The 17,653-nt window shown below is 41.4% G+C and overlaps 2 protein-coding genes across 2 annotated transcripts in view; both read right to left on the bottom strand.

Moving 5' to 3' along the window:
- Positions 1–4,866, bottom strand: part of LOC124000655 (dehydrogenase/reductase SDR family member 11) — a 44,154-nt gene extending 39,288 nt beyond the window's left edge. The window contains exon 1 of the mRNA XM_046307203.1: positions 4,536–4,866. Within this exon, the coding sequence (XP_046163159.1) occupies positions 4,536–4,667 (132 nt within the window). The 5' untranslated portion in view covers positions 4,668–4,866. The remainder of the gene's footprint in view (positions 1–4,535) is intronic.
- A 4,652-nt stretch (positions 4,867–9,518) lies between these two features.
- Positions 9,519–17,653, bottom strand: part of LOC123999133 (polypeptide N-acetylgalactosaminyltransferase 10-like) — a 138,487-nt gene continuing 130,352 nt past the window's right edge. The window contains exons 9-12 of the mRNA XM_046304578.1: positions 14,731–14,952; positions 14,226–14,342; positions 13,103–13,252; positions 9,519–12,721 (exon numbers count right to left, since the gene is read on the bottom strand). Of these exons, the coding sequence (XP_046160534.1) occupies positions 12,557–12,721; positions 13,103–13,252; positions 14,226–14,342; positions 14,731–14,952 (654 nt within the window). The 3' untranslated portion in view covers positions 9,519–12,556. The remainder of the gene's footprint in view (positions 12,722–13,102; positions 13,253–14,225; positions 14,343–14,730; positions 14,953–17,653) is intronic.

The raw sequence follows: 17,653 nt of genomic DNA, 5'->3' as shown, positions 1-17,653 counted from the left end.
GTGCTGTAAATGGCAAAAAGAAAAGTTGGCTGTCATGTCAAATGCATTTTGCCTGTGTGATTTGTAGACCTATGTTCCCTCAAGGCAAGTTGGGCAACCCCAGTAGATTTCTACCCTTTAACACCTCACAGAGAACTTCAGATTTAAGATGCAGGCCAGGCATAGCCGCATAGAACACTACTCCTATCACAGCAGGCCAGGGCCAGACCAATCCTCATCAGCTTCCTATCAGATCCTACCCTTCACAAGCAGAGCAAAGCCAATTATACCTTTACATACGGTACACTGGCCCATCTTTGGCAAATATGACAGACTGGGCTGGGGGGGGCTGTTTAGGAAAATCTGATATTGGCCTTATATAAATTGGATTTGCATCTAATTTGCATCTCATCAACTGAGACAAGGGGCTGGGGCCCCTCCCTCTCTGTTATTCCCTCCCCCCACCCCCTTCAAGCCAAGGTCAGTGGAATATTCTAAATGATTTCACACTAGATCCAAGGATGACACCATGATCCTTCTGCTGGACCTGCATCATGCCCAGACCGCCACTCACACATTTTCTAGGAATCGGCTGAGCCCAAAGTGCAGCCACTCATAGATTAAATGACAGACACCCTCACTGACCTCCCAAACTCCCCCCTGCCCTGAGCCACACTTAAACCAGTCTCAATGCATAGGATAAGTCCTGTGTGGTTCGTGGTACTGTTGGCAAGAGTGTGGCGCTAAAAATGTATGCCCTCACTGTACAGTAAAGGTCCAGTTATATTGTCATGACTGCGAGTTGGATGCTTTTTTACCCAATTTCTCTGCTCAATCTTGAATCCTATTTGGCCCAACCTGCTATCATGCTAAGTTTGTGCATGCCACAAAAGGACTAAAAGTAATCTTACTGTTATAAATTGCTTCTCAGCCCGTGTGGGGAAAATGACAAGGTGTCGGGAGCTGAGGCTTTTGTTCCAACACAGATTTTTATAAATTGAGCTTTAGTTGCTTTGGATAAGTTAGTATGTTAAATGGCATATACAGTATTACATTAGAGTGCACTGTATGACATCAGTGGGTGCAACTGCAAACTAAAATCGACTGCTGAAACATGGCAGGGCAAAGCAGGACAAATGCATCAATCTTTGTTGCATAGGCTGAATCTATTTTCATTAGTTACCAATCAAACTGACTGAGAGTCAAAAAACAAAATGTATTCTTAACATTATTATACATCATTTATTCATAAAAAGAAAAAGGAAAGAGTTGTGTGATATGTGATCGTGTGTTAATGCAATCAAGGTATGAAATTATTGTATTTGAAAATCGGCCCTCGGCTGAATCTACACTGAACAGAAATATAAAACTCAATATGCAACAACTTCAAAGATTTTACTGAGTTACAGTTCATAAGGAAATCAGTCAATTGAAATAAATAAATTAGGCCCTAACCTATCGACTTCATTTGACTGGGAATACAGATATGCATCTGTTGGTAACAGATAAAAAAATATAAAAAACAGATTATTATTTTTTATTTTTTTAAAGTAGGGGCATGGATCAGAAAAACAGTCAGTATCTGGTGTGACCATCATTTGCCTCATGCAGCGCGACACATCTCCTTCACATAGAGTTGATCAGGCTGTTGATTGTGGCCTGTGGAATGTTGTCCCACTCCTTTTCACGTTGCGTTTACATTTTTTTTCAGTATAGTTGCTTACGCCTGGTCTAAGAAATAAATCACAATTGTCTTTCTGTGTAACACCCAAAGAGGACTGGGAAACAACAAAACAAACCCATCACCCTGCCTGTGACACAACTAATGTAAATGCACTAGCCTAAATGTAGCCCAAAGCACTTTGCTTTTGTGAGACAGTCAAAGAGCTCCTGAATGTAAACGACCATTTAGCAAGGATAGTACATGCATACAAACCATGAATGCATAGGCTTGTTGCTAGTGAATCTTCTTAGTTAAGTCACTGAAACATAAGGTCTCAACCTACTATCATAGGATTTCATTAACAGGCTATATTGATACACCTTGGTAATTACTATAGCATTATGCAAGGTAAGTGGTCACCACAATCCTACTGTAGCTACATAGAGTATGTGGGCCAGGAACAGATAGAGGGCTAAAAAAAACATGATTAGGCTACTTGCAGATCTGTGCCTGAGTCTTATGAGTTCTACTTGCATCTAGTATCAGTCTGTGCTCCATATAGCCTAACTTACCCAGTGGCGGATTTAGGTATAGGTAACACGGGCAGCCACCCCAGGGCGGCAACTTGCTGGGAACTTGGCGCCCGCACAAAAAAAAACAGGATGGTGACATTTGCACGATTGGTTTTCGATTGCTCATTTGCACATCACGTCAGGGGGGTTCAATGCGAGTACGGGTTGTTAAATGTCAATGATCTCAGTATTTGCCTGGCTGCTGCTTCTTGGAAGCCAAGTTGCTCCTATACCATCACTCCATACCCACAGGCAGCCCTTGGCAACCACACATCTACCTCCATCTCATTATACTCTCCTTTTCTGTTTTCAACCCCTTTTCTACCCTCTCAAAAACAATGTCCTTTACTGCTCTCTCTGCCTGTGTCAACTCCACTCATTCAGGCTTCAAAAAACACAGCATTCTTGGGATATTTTTTATTTTACCTTTATTTAACCAGGCAAGTCAGTTAAGAACAAATTCTTATTTTCAATGATGGCCTACATTGTACTCATCACACCATTTTACCCAAGTAGAAAAAGAGCACCAAAGGAGGAAGTAGAGAAAGAATTAATGGAGATGAACACATGAAATTTGGTTCCCAAGCTCTGTTTCCAAGAACGTTTGTGAGAATTCTACAAAATAAGTTTTGCTTTCAGAAGACCTGAAAAGAACCGTTTAAGGATGTGATTTATGCGATGCACATTCTACATGACGTTAGCAAGCCAGCTTGTTTACAACTGGCAAAAAGTTCCAACGAGACTCGCACTGCTGCGTCTCAATACCTGGTACTCTGGTTCTGGATCTTGGGCTCGCTACTCACACAGATCCAGGATTTGTTTCAGCCAGGGTTCGTTTGCATTTCACACATCCTTTATAATGCAGATCAGGGTACCAAACGCTCTAGGATCCAGACCATACAGAGATATGTGAAAGAGCCCTAGTTTACAACCCCGACTAAGTCAGAGCATACCTTTCTTGGCACTGTTACAGCCAGTCCCCAGTGTGGGCATCGCAGAGGGGGTACAATGCCAGCTTCGTCCCACCTTCCCTTCAGCTCAAACACAGACAACGCTCGGAAGTCTCATAAAAGTGACGCAGTCTGTTCCAGAGTTGGGGAGTTGAACGCTTGTCGCTCTGTCTTCACCCTCCACACGATCTGACATCCTTCCCTCACTTGGCCAAATATTTGGCCAACTAGAGCTGGCCTGTGGTTGTAAAAGTGCCATTGGAATCTTGTGTAAAACCAAGCCTATTCTAATACAGAAAAAATAGCCTATTGCGTAATGTATTTTTAACTATTTGTTTTGTGGTCAAGCAAGGTGTCAGAACTTGTCAATCAACAAAACGATCAAAAGGTAGTGACTTGTAGACTAATACTATGCAATAATACATTATAATTTGTTGTAGCTAAGCAACGGAACAACTCCAAACTGTTCATAGTGGAGGGAGTCTTATGAATGGAGGAGGGTAGGGCTGGTCTAGGCTATAGGTTGCAACTCCCTGTAATGGCTCAGTCACTGTACTAGTTTCTGATTAATCCAGAGGAACTAGGCTAAGTGTCTGTGCAGTTTTACAAATGTCATGGATCGGGGACCATTCTGTCCTAACCTGGATCAGTTACGATTGACATGACAGAAGGCCATGTGATCAGCAAAATGGGTGGAGGTATAAAGAAGCCTGTTGCACAATCTGGATAGTACTGTGTGTGTTTGTAACACTGCAAACACAGTTCAGTAGTTTTACCAAATATGAATTTGTTTTAGAAGACAATGATACAATGTTGACAAGATATGCCACATCGGAAAGATAACGCGTATAACTGAACAAGATATAAATAATAGTGACTACTAGCTATGTAGTTAATAACTGGGAAATGTATTGAAAATGTTATTTAAAAAGGGGCAAGAAGATTTCATAGGAAACACCAGGACTGGAATTATTCTGTGAATAATGTTAAAAGCACCCTTTAGTCTACGTTAAATGCAGTGAGCAATCGCTGTGATTTAACAAAACAAAACACCAGAAATATGACAGCAATTTGCATTACATCAATGCAACTCGCATGTAAAGATTGCGTTAAAATATGTTTAATCGGTGACATTTCAATTTGCTAGTCCAACAAAATCAATCACAAATGTGTATTTTTTTATTGAAGGCTAGCTAACGCTAGCTACTGTATCATAGATAATCCAGTGGGAAAAAAATAGCTAGCTAGCCACTGTCAACTAGCTGCAAACTAGTCATTTGGCGCACATCAAACATTCGATGAACTGTTGTAGCGTACTACTATGAGTGATTGCGACAGTTCTCACTTTTACATTGTTTTGTATTTGCTCACCTCTATCTTGTCAACATTCCTGGCACATCCGACAACCTTCATGCCGTGTTGGACAAGTGCCCGTGCAACAGCCGCTCCAATCCCGACCGAAGCTCCAGTCACTAGAGCTACTCTGCCTTTCCAGCGCTCCATTTCAATTAATTATTTAGATATTACAAAGACTAGTTTTACAACTGGTGTAATAGGACGATAAATTTCGTTTACCTAGCTATGTCGGTTCAATAGTGACAATATACACAACAGATACTTGTGTTATATAGGGCGTGCTGTTACACCGTTCAACCCTCCCTAATCCTGTTTTCGCAGCATCCAGGAAAAGGCACGGTGCGGAAACCGAAATCCCTGCGCTCGGGATTAAATATTAAATGACAAACATTGCGCTATGTGTATTTGTTTGGTTGACGTCCCCTCCCGCTTGTTTATTTTACGACTCTTACATTTGCAGTCTTCAAACTCTCCTCAGTGGTGTAAAGTACTTCATTAAAACTACTTAATACTACTTAAGTAGTTTTTTCGGGGGTATCTGTATTTTACGATTTAAATTTTGGACAACTTTTTTATTTTACTCCACTACATTCCTAAAGGAAATAATGTACTTTTTACTTAATACATTTTCCCTGCCACCCAAAAGCAGTTGTTACATTTTTAGTGTTCAGCAGGACATGAAAATGGTCCAATTCACACACTTATCAAGAGAACATCCCTGATCATCCCTCTAATCTGGCAGAGTCATTAAACACAAATGCTTTGTTTGTGTATTATGCCTGAGTGTGGCTCTGGGTAGCCATAAATAAATACAAACATGAACATCCTGCTGTTTTAATAAGTAATATGACATTTATACTTTTACGTTTCATACTTACGTATACAGTGCATTCGTAAAGTATTTAGACCCTCGACTTTTCCCACATTTTGTTATGTTACAGCCTTGTTCTAAAAATGGATTAAATAAAACAAAATTCTCATCAATCTACACACAATACCCCATAATGACGAAGGGAAAACAGGTTTTTAGATTTTTTTTGCAAATGTATTAAAAATCAAAAACACAAATACCTTATTTACATAAGTATTCAGACCCTTTACTATGAGACTATAAATTGAGCTCTATCACATCCTGTTTCCATTGATCATCCCTGTGATGTTTCTACATCTTGGAGTTCACCTGTGGTCAATTCTATTTATTGGACATGATTTGGAAAGGCACAAACCTGTCTTTATAAGGGCTCACCATTGACAGTGCATGTCAGAGCAAAAGGTCGAAGGAATTGTCCATAGATCTGGGGATGGGTACTAAAAAATGTCTGTTGCATTGAAGGTCCCCAAGAACACAGTGGCCTCCATCATTCTTAAATGGAAGAAGTTTGGAACATCCAAGAGTCTTCCTAAAGAGCAATCGGGGGGGAAGGGCCTTGGTCAGGGAGGTGACCAAGAACCCGATCGTCACTCTGACAGAGTTCCAGAGTTCCTCTGTGGAGATGGGAGAACCTTCCAGAAGGACAACTTTCTCTGCAGCACTCCACCAATCAGGCCTTTATGGTAGTGTGGCCAGACGGAAACCACTCCTCAGTAAAAGGCACATGACAGACCGCTTGGATTTTGCCAAAAGGCACCTAAAGGACTCTCAGACCATGAGAAACAAGATTATCTGGTCTGATGAAACCAAGCTGAATGCCAAGCGTCACATCTGGAGGAAACCTGGCACCACCCTTATGGTGAAGCATGGTGGTGGCAGCATCATGCTGTCTGAATGTTTTTCAGCGGCAGGGATTGGGAGACTAGTCAGGATTGAGGGAAAGATGAACAGAACAAAGAAAATGTCAGAAAACACACCAGCTAGCTGGTCTGCACACGCTCTGAGGGTACGGCTAGGGAGCCTCCTGGGCCGGCAGACTTGTGAGGGTTAAAAGTTCAGAAATGGCACTTGCCCGATTAAAAAAGCTACCTGAATTTGAATATTTAAATAGAAATGTTGCTGTACGCTGTCACTCTCTAGTTTTATGTTTGTGTGTATGTGTGCATGTCTGTCTGTCTGTCTGTCTGTAAGATAAACATTCATCCATACCTTACTTTTGCCAACTAATCAACACAACTCTGAGTATCTCCAAATGTTAATGCAAATATTGTCATGTTTTTCACATGTATTTTAACTTGCATGTTTTGTTGTCCATTTATCAATGCAATATCAATGGATTTCAGTTTCTATGTGAGCATAAAAAACACCAACTTGTTTGTTTGTCTGTCTTTGTCTGTTTTAGGGGAGCTGAATGATTTACTAGATCAGTTCACTCCATATTCCTCCTTTCCTGAGTGAAATATTAGCCATGTTTACATGCACAGGAATAATCATATATTAAATTGATTATGGCAGTAGGCAGATTATGCAATAGTCCTGTAAACACTTTACTATGTTAATCTTAAATCAGTGTAAAGTCAAAATCAGTGAACACCTTATTTGGAGTTCCAGCGGTGTTTTTGATCTGCGCATGTGCCAGCACCATTAGCGCATCCCTCATTCTTTAGCGCGAGTTGTGAACAATTTAACAGACGCGTTTTAGAAATAGTTTTCACTCGATTTGTCCGAACTCAGAATCAAATGTAGCTCTCAAAAGTAACATGGTCGCTGTTATGTTTATTGTAATTGCCTATTTTATTCAGATATACTCTTGCAAAGCATGTAAACGTTTTAATCTAACTATTATATTAATCTGACTATCCACAATAATCGCATTACTGTGTGTGTCTCACCGTACTGATTCACTTATGAAACTTTGGCTCCCCTCGGTGGCAAAATAATGCCACATCCTGGTGGTGTGACGAGGGTTTACTGTTTTGCAATAGCTACTTTGTGAAGATGTCACTACCTACGGTAGTCTTCCAGTTGGTGACAGATTTTCATGTAAATATTCTAAAATCGAATTCATAAAATATGCACGTTCTCCCACAGAGAGGTGTTTGTCAAATTAGTAAAAATAACTTTTGGGTTTAAATTCCAATGTACCAAATAAAAAGATAAGTTTAATGGGTTTCCATTGCATTTAACTCTATATAATGTTCCGTTATATAGCGAATGTGCTCTAGCCAACAGCTCGCTGGTATACATAAACAAATATTTAAATTTGTCAAATGGCAGCCAAGTATCAATCAGGTCACCAGAATAAGTCCACTGAAATGTATTGGAAAAGAGCATCAAGCTCATCACCTTGCACTGCCACCATCCTGAGAAGTTTATTTAATCGGTTTTCACTTCACAAAAGATAGCACTTACAGTTGACCGGGGCAGCTCTAGCAGGGCAGAAATTTGACCAACTGACTTGTTGGAAAGGTGGCGTCCTATGACCGTGCCAGATTGAATGTAACTAAGATCTTCAGTAAGGCCATTCTACTGCCAATGTTTGTCTATGGAGATTGTATGGCTGTGTGCTCCATTTTATACACCTGTCAGCAACGGGTGTGGCTGAAATAGCCAAATCCACTAATTTGAAGGTGTCACCACATACTTTTGTCAAATGTCCTTCGCATGTTGGACAATAAAGTACTAATCTGTTGTCTCACTCTTGTTCAATGGATGTGCGAAGTATCTGGATATTGGCGGGAACTGAAACAGGCTGTCATACACGTAGATGCAGAGCATCCCAAACATGCTCAATGGGTGACATGACTGGTGAGTATGCAGGCCATGGAAGAACATTTTCAGCTTCGAGGAATAGTGTACATATCCTTGCAACATGGGGCTGAGCATTGTCATGCTGAAACAAGAGGAAATGGCGACAGATGAATGGCATGATAATGGGCCTCAGGATCTCATCACTGTATCTCTGTGCATTCAAACTGCCATTGATAAAATGTAATTGTGTTCATTGTCTGTAGCTTATACCTGCCCATACCATAACCCCACCATAGGGCTCTCTGCCCACATGATGCCATACATGTTGTCGGTCTGCGGTAGTGAGGCTGGTTGGACGTACTGCCAAATTCTAAAGTGACGCTGAAGGCAGCTTATTCAACTCTCTGGCAACCGCACGAGTGGACAGCATGACCTCTGTGGCATAGTCTTGTGACAAACTGCATATTTTAGTGGCCTTTTTTTGTCCTCAGCACAAGGTGCATCTGTGTAATGATCATGCTGTTCAATCAGCTTCTTGATATGCCATACCTGTCAGGTGGATGGATAATCACTACAAATGAGAAATGCTCACTAACAGGGATGTAAACAAATTTGTGCATAAAATTTGAGCGAAATTAGCTTTTTGTGCGTATGGAACATTTCTTGGATCTTTAATTTCAGCTCACAAAGCATGTGTTTATATTTCTTTCATTGTGAACAGTAGGGCAAAGGGGCTGCCTTAGGACAGCCACAGAATTGGCCACTTCTAATTGCCCAGGAAGCTTTCAGTCAGTGGTCTCACCCTCAAAGAGGAAGAGAGCATCAGATAAGTCTACCAGTTTCCTTACCTCTATAGTCACCTGTAAGAGGAGCAGGGAGTCCAGCCCTTCAAGAAGCCCAGGCTGCTGCCAGCTAGAGGGCAACACTCTGAAGAAAAATAGGCAGTATGAGGACAGTGGCATTTTCAATGTGCTAGTCCCAAGTGTATTTTCGATCTCTCGGAAGAGGACCTGGGATGGGAATTAGCCAGTGGCCCAGGAACTCAAGAGTCCGAATGAAGTCTGAATAGACAGAGGGTCCAGTGAGGAGAGTGACTTGTCTAAACTATAGTTGACCAAACAACTAAAAACTGTATTTGTTTTGTTTGTTGTTACAATTATGTTTTGTGTTGTTCCAACTACAACCAACCACTGCCACATATGGTGAAATTGTTGAAGTATTATTAAATTACTTCATGAAATTGGGAATAAAAATATATTATTTCCATGATCTGCATGTCCTTGTTTCTTCAAATTTGAGATGGGATTTGACTATTGCTACATAACAATTACAAAGTTATTCAAGAACAGCATTCTCTCAGTTCACTATACAAATAATTCAAATATAGAAACATTTATTTTACAATTTCAGCAAAAAATATTACACAATTCCAGTTTAGTTGTACACAGTGTTTTAAAACACCTAAATACACTTTTACAGTCATTATGTCAGTAGAAAAAAATATTGGATATTCATGATACAAAATGTACACTTCCCTACAAATAAAAATTGCATACACATGTACATAGCATTGTGTGAATGACCAACAATGGTCTTAAACATTACAAACTTTTATTTAAAAAAAAGTAGTATTGTCTTCACATTTTAGCTCAATATTTAATTCCAACACAAGATCATGAAAAAATTGCACTGTATAAAATGTCGCTTAAAACCACAATTACATTTTTTTTACGACTTCCAACCCAAGTTATAAATCATAACATAATCAAAATAAAATGCTCTTTACATGTGCAATGGACAGGGTCAATGTACTGCAAATATCCTTGTTCTAAACAGCCTACTAAGTATTCAATAAACTGCCATGGATTTGGGGGAGTCTTACCACCTTTGCAAGATGATCATTCGTCAACAGGTACAACAACCCTGTTTACTCCCTCAAGACAAAAACATAGCATTACTACATAAACGCCAATGCTTTAAAGTAAACATGTTTCGATCGATCCATTCTGACATTGCAGTCCTGGACTGACTGGTGGAGCATTTTAGGAGAACATAGATCAATGTATCACAAGAGAAAAAGCATAAATCAAAATGGGGTTTTTAAAGTTTCCCTCAATGGACATGGTCTCATTTCTTCTCCCCGCAGTGACGGTTTGATTGAATTCCAGCCTTAGTTCAATTATAGTAATTTAAACCATGTGAAGTTATTTTGCTACTTCACTAATAATATTAGTGTAAAAGAGAAGGGACAATTCGTCAACTAGCACATATATAATACTTATGTTAGCATAATTGTGAAATCTATTTAGCTGGAATAGCCAGACATTCTATATTTTGGATTGCAAAAAGAACACGCAAAACTCAAAAGACAGGGATAAAAAACTAATAACAAACAAAAAAAACTTCAATGTCCTCAAAAAAAATGTTAACTTAGATTTGTCAATTTTGAAAAGCTTTGGTTTTCCATACATGCTGCTTACTTGCCTGGGTAAAACTATGAACATTTATAGAAAGTGAAACCAAAGAAAGTGAGCAATTTTGCATTCCCCAGCCAGTCCTACATTCCAGTTTAATAAGAAGGGACATATACAACATTATTAAACGATTTTGCAAGAAAGACCCTTCATAAGTAAAGTTGAACAAAGCCATATCGTGCAGCATCTCTTACCAATGTGCCACGTAGATTTTCTTTTATAGAACTTCTCCAAATTGTCTCCACAAAGCATGGAAGGAACACTTAGTTGAAACTGCTGACTAACAGTTAAAATCTACAACACATACTAGTGTACTGGATTTATATCGATTTCAGAAAATGTAAGGAAGAAGGTTAGATTAAGGAAGGGTGTGATTTTTGCATCAAGCATATTTCATACTCTACTTTGGAATTATTCCTGAGGAGAAGAGGGGAACAAAAACTTAACTACACAGCAGGCAATGTAAGCAGTGTTTCTGAACAACATCCAAATCAAAACTTTGCATTCAACTAAGACAAAACTCTTAAAGAAAATCTGAAACGCTGAGAAAGTAATAACGCGACAAAACCTAAACAAAGGAAATCAATATTAATGAATGCTTGCATGTCCAACTGGGTTTTGATGATAACAACATGGCATGATGGTGACATGTCACAAACATAGAGGGTCTTTGCAGGGAAGCTGTTCACTTTTAAAGGCAGGAGAACACATAGTTGTTTGCTAGTCTCTTCAACTATTCACTATCATTACATATACATAAGTGTTGCAGAAACCCATCCATGGTTAAGAGCCAGTGTCACCTCAGATGGCCTGCCTCTCCACTATCTCAGTCAGTCTGAGACAGTGGAGAAGTTGGGGGACTGAAATAGGGTACCAGGCCATGCCAAGTCAGACCAGGCTGTATACTTTTTCTCTCATCCAGCAAGGCACTAAGATTGTCATTCAAGTTTATCATTGCAAGTGCTTAATGCATTTAAAACACCTATAATACCCATCACCAACCCCTCCCCCTGCGCAAACCAGTCTAGAGACACTCCTTCTGAGTTTGGGAAGCCACCAAGGTCTCTCTACTGTCTCGGTGCTGCTGACCTCAGTATGTTTTTCTGCCACACGGTTTAGTGTTTTCGTAATGAGGTCGTTCCAGAGACTGCCTGGGATTATCCCAGAGGGATAATAGTTAGAGCCCTTACAGTTCCCTCTCTGGACATATCACCTGGAAGAGAGCCATCATTGGCATCAAATCACAGCTCTTCAAATAGACAAAGTGCTGCTACTACAGTATTATTCATTCAGATCCAAAAATGTACTTCTTAAAAGATGGGGGGCTTTTCTTTCCCCTTTACATTTGGACAGTTTGCCCAACTCTACTTTTGATCAACGCAATAAAGAGGAATCCAAGAATGAGAAACTGCTCGCCAAGTGAGCACAGCAAGAAAACAAAAACAAGAATCAACACGGTGCTTTGCAGAGAGTGGTTGTTTCTGGCTGGCTTTACCCAAGTGTCAGTCTGGGTTTGGTTCAGCGAGAGTCTCAGGGGGGCTGTCAGAGCAGTGGCTCCAAATCAGGAGAATGGAAAAAGTGACTGAGTAAGAGGCGCACTCACGCAGGGTGATGGAGATGGACATATGGGCAGAGACACCTGGGAGATGCATGAAGAAGCAGAGCGGAGCGTGAATAAGTAAGTGAGACGGGCAACCTCAGAATGGCCGTGCCAGACCTAATCCCCTTGACGCAGGAAGTCCACGCCATCACAGAGAGCGAGTCTCTCAGGCGCCATACTTTCTCCCAATAACTGATGTGTCTAGACTGGCTTGCCAATGCTAACCCCCCCCCTTTCCCCCCAGACCCTTTTAGAGAAACAACAGCCCACTTCTGTCTTAGTATAACAACACAGTCCCTGGGTGAGTGGTATTCAGGCTCAGTGCTGACCCCTACTGGTCTCAGTTGTTACTGCGGTTGAATGTCTCCAGCACTGTGCTGTTGGTTTTCTCAAACACCCACTGCTGGCTGGAGACACTGGGGTCACACATGTTCATAAACACCTTTCTCTCTGTGGGGTTGCTGTCGATACAGCTGTTACTGATGTGGTGGTATAAACTTTTATCCTACAGAGATAAAGGGAGAGAAAAGAGGTGAGTGAGATGGCAATGATTATTTAATTAGTGCATTTAACTGAAAATATTTTCCAAATTAGGTACTTTTACACATATTTATTAGCCTGCATGGAAAACTAGGAGTCATTTGTTTCTAACAGGATACACCAAACTTAAAAGGTAAATGTCTAGGAGTTTATCTAGGAGAAAACTGCCTTATCAATGAGTAGCAGCTGTGTCATTTCATCAAAAGGAGAAGGAAATACAAAGGATCAAAAATCCATCTTGAAGCCTGCTCAGCTCGAGCAAAAGAAGTGCACCATAAGCAACTCACAAACTTGCCTTTTCATACTTGGAAAAAGATTGTGTGTGTGGGAGAAAGAGAGACCTTACCTTCCTGTAGCGCCACAGCTGGTTGCCCTTCATGCCGTGGCAGTCATACAGGGTGACGGGGCTGTTGTGGGAGATGGCATCAAAGCACACCTTCTTAGTGTGCATGGGGTCCCCCACGCGGATGTCCTCCCTCCAGCCAAACGTGAACACCTGGAGGGGGAAGAGACAACCTGGATCAGAACACCTCAGGAGTGGGGCCCTCACTTCCAGCTCACCTCTTGGAGCCAGTGTCACTCCTGATCCTGGAGTCCACAGGGCAGGCATTTTTTCTAGCCCAGTACTAACACCTGATTTAACTCATCAAGTCTTTGAGATGTGTTAGTAATAAGCTGGAACAAAAACCTGCACACCTTGTGAGTCTTCAGAACTAGGGTTGAAGAGAACTGCCCTGGGAGTTCCAACATCGGTCACCGCCACGTGACGTTCACTCATAGGGAAAAAAATAGTTGTTTGGAAGAGGCTCCTCTGCTGTAACATTCAAAAAGCCCCTGCTTGGACTGTAGCCAGAAAGAGCTCTTTGATTTGCACTGATGCAGTTTGTCGTCCCAGCATTGAATACAAATTGCAACCATGACAGAGATTAAACTACAACAGCCTTTTAAATTACTGTAATTAAACTGTCAAAGCACAGAGCCAGAGCAGGCAACTTAGAAAACAAAGAGAAAATATGGCCATCCATCAACATTCGGTTATGAGCTCTTCTAAAAATTATTTGGGATGACAAGGGGAAAAAAATGGGACTACATTTGAACAGAAGAGATAATGAAGGTGTGTGTGTGTGTGTGTCTGAGTGAGAGAGAGTGTGTGCACCAGTGAGTGTGTGTGGGGGTTGGTTCTTCTAACCGTGTGGGGACCTAAAATGTACAAAAGTCTCCACAAGGATAGTAAAATTAGGAACATTCGCCTCCGTGGGGACATATTTAAGAATAGGGGTTAGGTTTAGAGTTAGAATTAGGGTTACTGAAATACATAACATGTGTGTGTGTGTCAGTAGTACTTATGAAGGCAGAAAGCGGTCTGTACACAGTACAAAATTAAGGTTAAGTGTATGCAAAACTAGAGAAAACTAGCACGTTACAGCAGACAGATGTCTGTATTTAGTTGTGTGTACTAAGCTCCTCACCTGTCCATGGCTCCACCCAGCCTCGCCCCGCCCCTTAAGACATGTCTCCAGGCGGATGGGCGACCCAGACGAAAAGTGTTTATTCTCCATGCACATGCCACTGCCTACGTTGCGCAGCTAGAACACACAGAAGCAGACAAACCAGTTAACAGAGAAAGACAAATGTCATCATTCCATACTAGTCAGTGTATTAACCACTGACTAGAGCTCTGTCTGGATCTCTCAGCACTATCTGTCAGTTCTCCTCTTTAGTGAAAAAGTGTGATGAGTAATGAAGACGAGGCTATGGCAGGAGCTTGGCCTTTTGACAGCTGATGTGACGAAGTGACACCGGGCTGTCACAGGCCAGACACAGTCTCTCTTTCTCTTCTAACTTTCTCTCTCTCTCTCCTACTTACTTTCTCTCCATCTACTGTCTCGCTTGCGCTTATCTCAATCTTCTAACTTTTTCTCTTTCTAGCCTTTTGTCTCCCTCTCTCTAAAGAATTAGTAAATGAATGTGTACCTCTCCCCAGGCGGCAGCAGGGGGCTCCACAGGTGGGTAGTGCTTGGGCAGGTCCCAGGCCACCTCTGTCATGAACCATTTGAAGCTCTTACAGTTGAGGCTGCTCCTCAAGTCCTTCTGCACAGTCATGTCACCTGCCGACAGGTGCCTGTACTCTGGCCTTCGCTGGTAGATATATTCAGCATACTCATCCATCCACACCTCTGCCACTCGCTTTAGGTTCTGTACAGGGACCAAGGGAGAAGAGAAAGGGTTAAAACAGTGTTGTTCCACAATGACTGTAGGAGAGGGATGGATGCATGGTGCCAGTCTTCTGGGGTCTTGTTGACTACTGGATGGCTGAACAATAATATACTGAACAAAAAATATAAGCGCAACACGCAACAATTTCAACGAGTTAGAGTTCACGTGAGGAAATCATTCAATTCTATGGATTTCACATGACTGCACAGGGGTGCAGCCATGGGTGGGCATAGGCCAACCAATCAGAATGAGTTGTTCCCCACAAAAGGGCTTTATTACAGACAGAAATACTCCTCAGTTTCATCAGCTGTTAGGGTGGCTGGTCTCAGACGATCCAGCAGGTGAAGAAGCCAGATGTGGAGGTCCTGGGCTGGCATGGTTACACATGGTTTGCCATTGTGAGGCTGTGTGGAAGTATTGCCAAATTCTCTAAAACGACGTTGGAGGCTTATGGTAGAGAAATTCATATTCAATTCTCTGGCGACAGCTCTGGTCTGCATTCCAATTGCACGCTCTTACAAAACTTGAGACATCTGTTGCATTGTGTTGTGTGATAAAACTGACCATTTTAGAGAGGCCTTCGATTGTCCCCATGCTGTTTATTCAGGTTCTTGGTATGCCACACCTGTCAGGTGGATGGATTACCATGGCAAAGGAGAAATGCTCACAAACACAACATTTTAGGGAATAAAGCTTTTTGTACCTAGGAAACATTTCTGGGATCTTTTATTTTATAACATGGGACCAACACTTTACATGTTCCGTTTTATACTATTGTATAAAAGACAGGTTGAGGAGGGTTTAGGGGATGTGCCTGTGGGGTAGAGTTGGGCGATATGGAAGAAAATACATATTGCAATAAATTGCCTGAATTGATGAGATAAATAGAAAGATAAGTTTCTAGCATTAATGTGCACCACAGTTTAAAATGATCCTTTAAACTACTACTACGAGTTTGATGGTTGTAGCTATCAATTGTCCCATTAACAAATCACCAATATTAGCAAACTAATTTCATTTCAAACTTCAACATTTCTCTAGTATAGGCCACTGAACATTATCAGAAAAATGCGTGAGACAAGTGACAGGTGTCGATAATTTTGGGTTTATTGTCCCAACTACTGTGGGGTGGTGCGGATGGCGGTGTCTAGGAGGCAGCTGCAGTCAAGTTTTGGGGGAGCAAAAAAAAAAAAAGCGGCGCGGCGCCGCAGTCCAGCAATTATTGTCTCTGTGACTCTGAGTTACACCCTTTTCTCAGAGCTCACTTCAAAAAGGAACAAAAGGAAACCAGAATGATGCTAAACACAAAGCTGTGCTTAATAGGCACTTTCTATTTTAAGTACAATATTCACCCCACAATCATTCACAGATTTCATTCTTTCGGCATCATGTTATGGAAAATCAATCAATATGAATGTACATATTATGCATTGTTTTTGAACTATTGCATTGGCGGCCATTTCTAACTGGAGGCCTTTGTGCTTATGCTTATGTCTTTGTTGCTGCGTCTCCTTTCTGAAGAAATACATGAACAATTGACCCGACTCCTCAGTCATTAACATTCCTCACTCAGACAGAACAGGCCTTCCTCATCTGAGAGACTATTCCCCCATGGTGGGGGAACATAACATAAAAATGAACCCCCCAAAAAACAGGCCAATAGTATTCAATTACACATTCGACCAAGCCAATGGTTTGGGCAAGGATCAGCATACATAATGGATCGTTTCAGCTGCATTCCAAAGGTTTCAAAAGAATGTGGAAATGCACTATATATACACAAAAGTATGTAGACACCCCTTCCAATTAGTGTATTTGGACATTTCGCCACACTAGTTGCTGACAGGTGTATAAAATCGAGCACACAGCCATGCAATCGCCATAGACAAACATTGGAAGTAGAATCGCATTACTGAAGAGCTCAGTGACTTTCAATGTCATAGGACGCCACCTTTCCAACAAGTCAGTTGGTCAAATTTCTTCCCTGCTAGAGCTGCCCCGGTCAACTGTAAGTGCTGTTATTGTGAAGTGGAAACGTCAAGGAGCAACAATGGCTCAGACGCAAAGTGGTGGGCCACACAATTGCACAGAATGGGACCGCCGAGTGCTGAAGTGCGTAAAAATCATGCGTCTTCGGTTGCAACACTCACTACCGAGATCCAAACTGCCTCTGTAAGCAACGTCAGCACAAGAACTGTTTGTTCGGAGCTTCATGAAATGGGTTTCCATGGCCAGAAGATCACGATGTGCAATGCCAAGCGTCGGCTGGAGTGGTGTATAGCTCGCTGCCATTGCACTCTGGAGCAGTAGAAATGCATTCTCTGGAGTGATGAGTCACGCTTCTGCATCTGGCAATCCAACGGAAGAATCTGGATTTGGCGGATGCCAGGAGAACGCTACCTGCCGGAATGCATAGTACCAACTGTAAAGTTTGGTGGATGAGGAATTTTTATTTTTTATTTCACCTTTATTTAACCAGGTAGGCTAGTTGAGAACAAGTTCTCATTTGCAACTGCGACCTGGCCAAGATAAAGCATAGCAGTGTGAACAGACAACAGAGTTACACATGGAGTAAACAATTAACAAGTCAATAACACAGTATAAAAAAGGGGAGTCTATATACAATGTGTGCAAAAGGCATGAGGAGGTAGGCGAATAATTACAATTTTGCAGATTAACA

This window comes from Oncorhynchus gorbuscha, linkage group LG16, assembly GCF_021184085.1.
Source record: "Oncorhynchus gorbuscha isolate QuinsamMale2020 ecotype Even-year linkage group LG16, OgorEven_v1.0, whole genome shotgun sequence".
Lineage (NCBI taxonomy): Eukaryota > Metazoa > Chordata > Actinopteri > Salmoniformes > Salmonidae > Oncorhynchus > Oncorhynchus gorbuscha.
The sequence above is the reverse complement of the archived record's forward strand: the minus strand, read 5'-3'. Positions and strand labels throughout refer to the sequence as shown.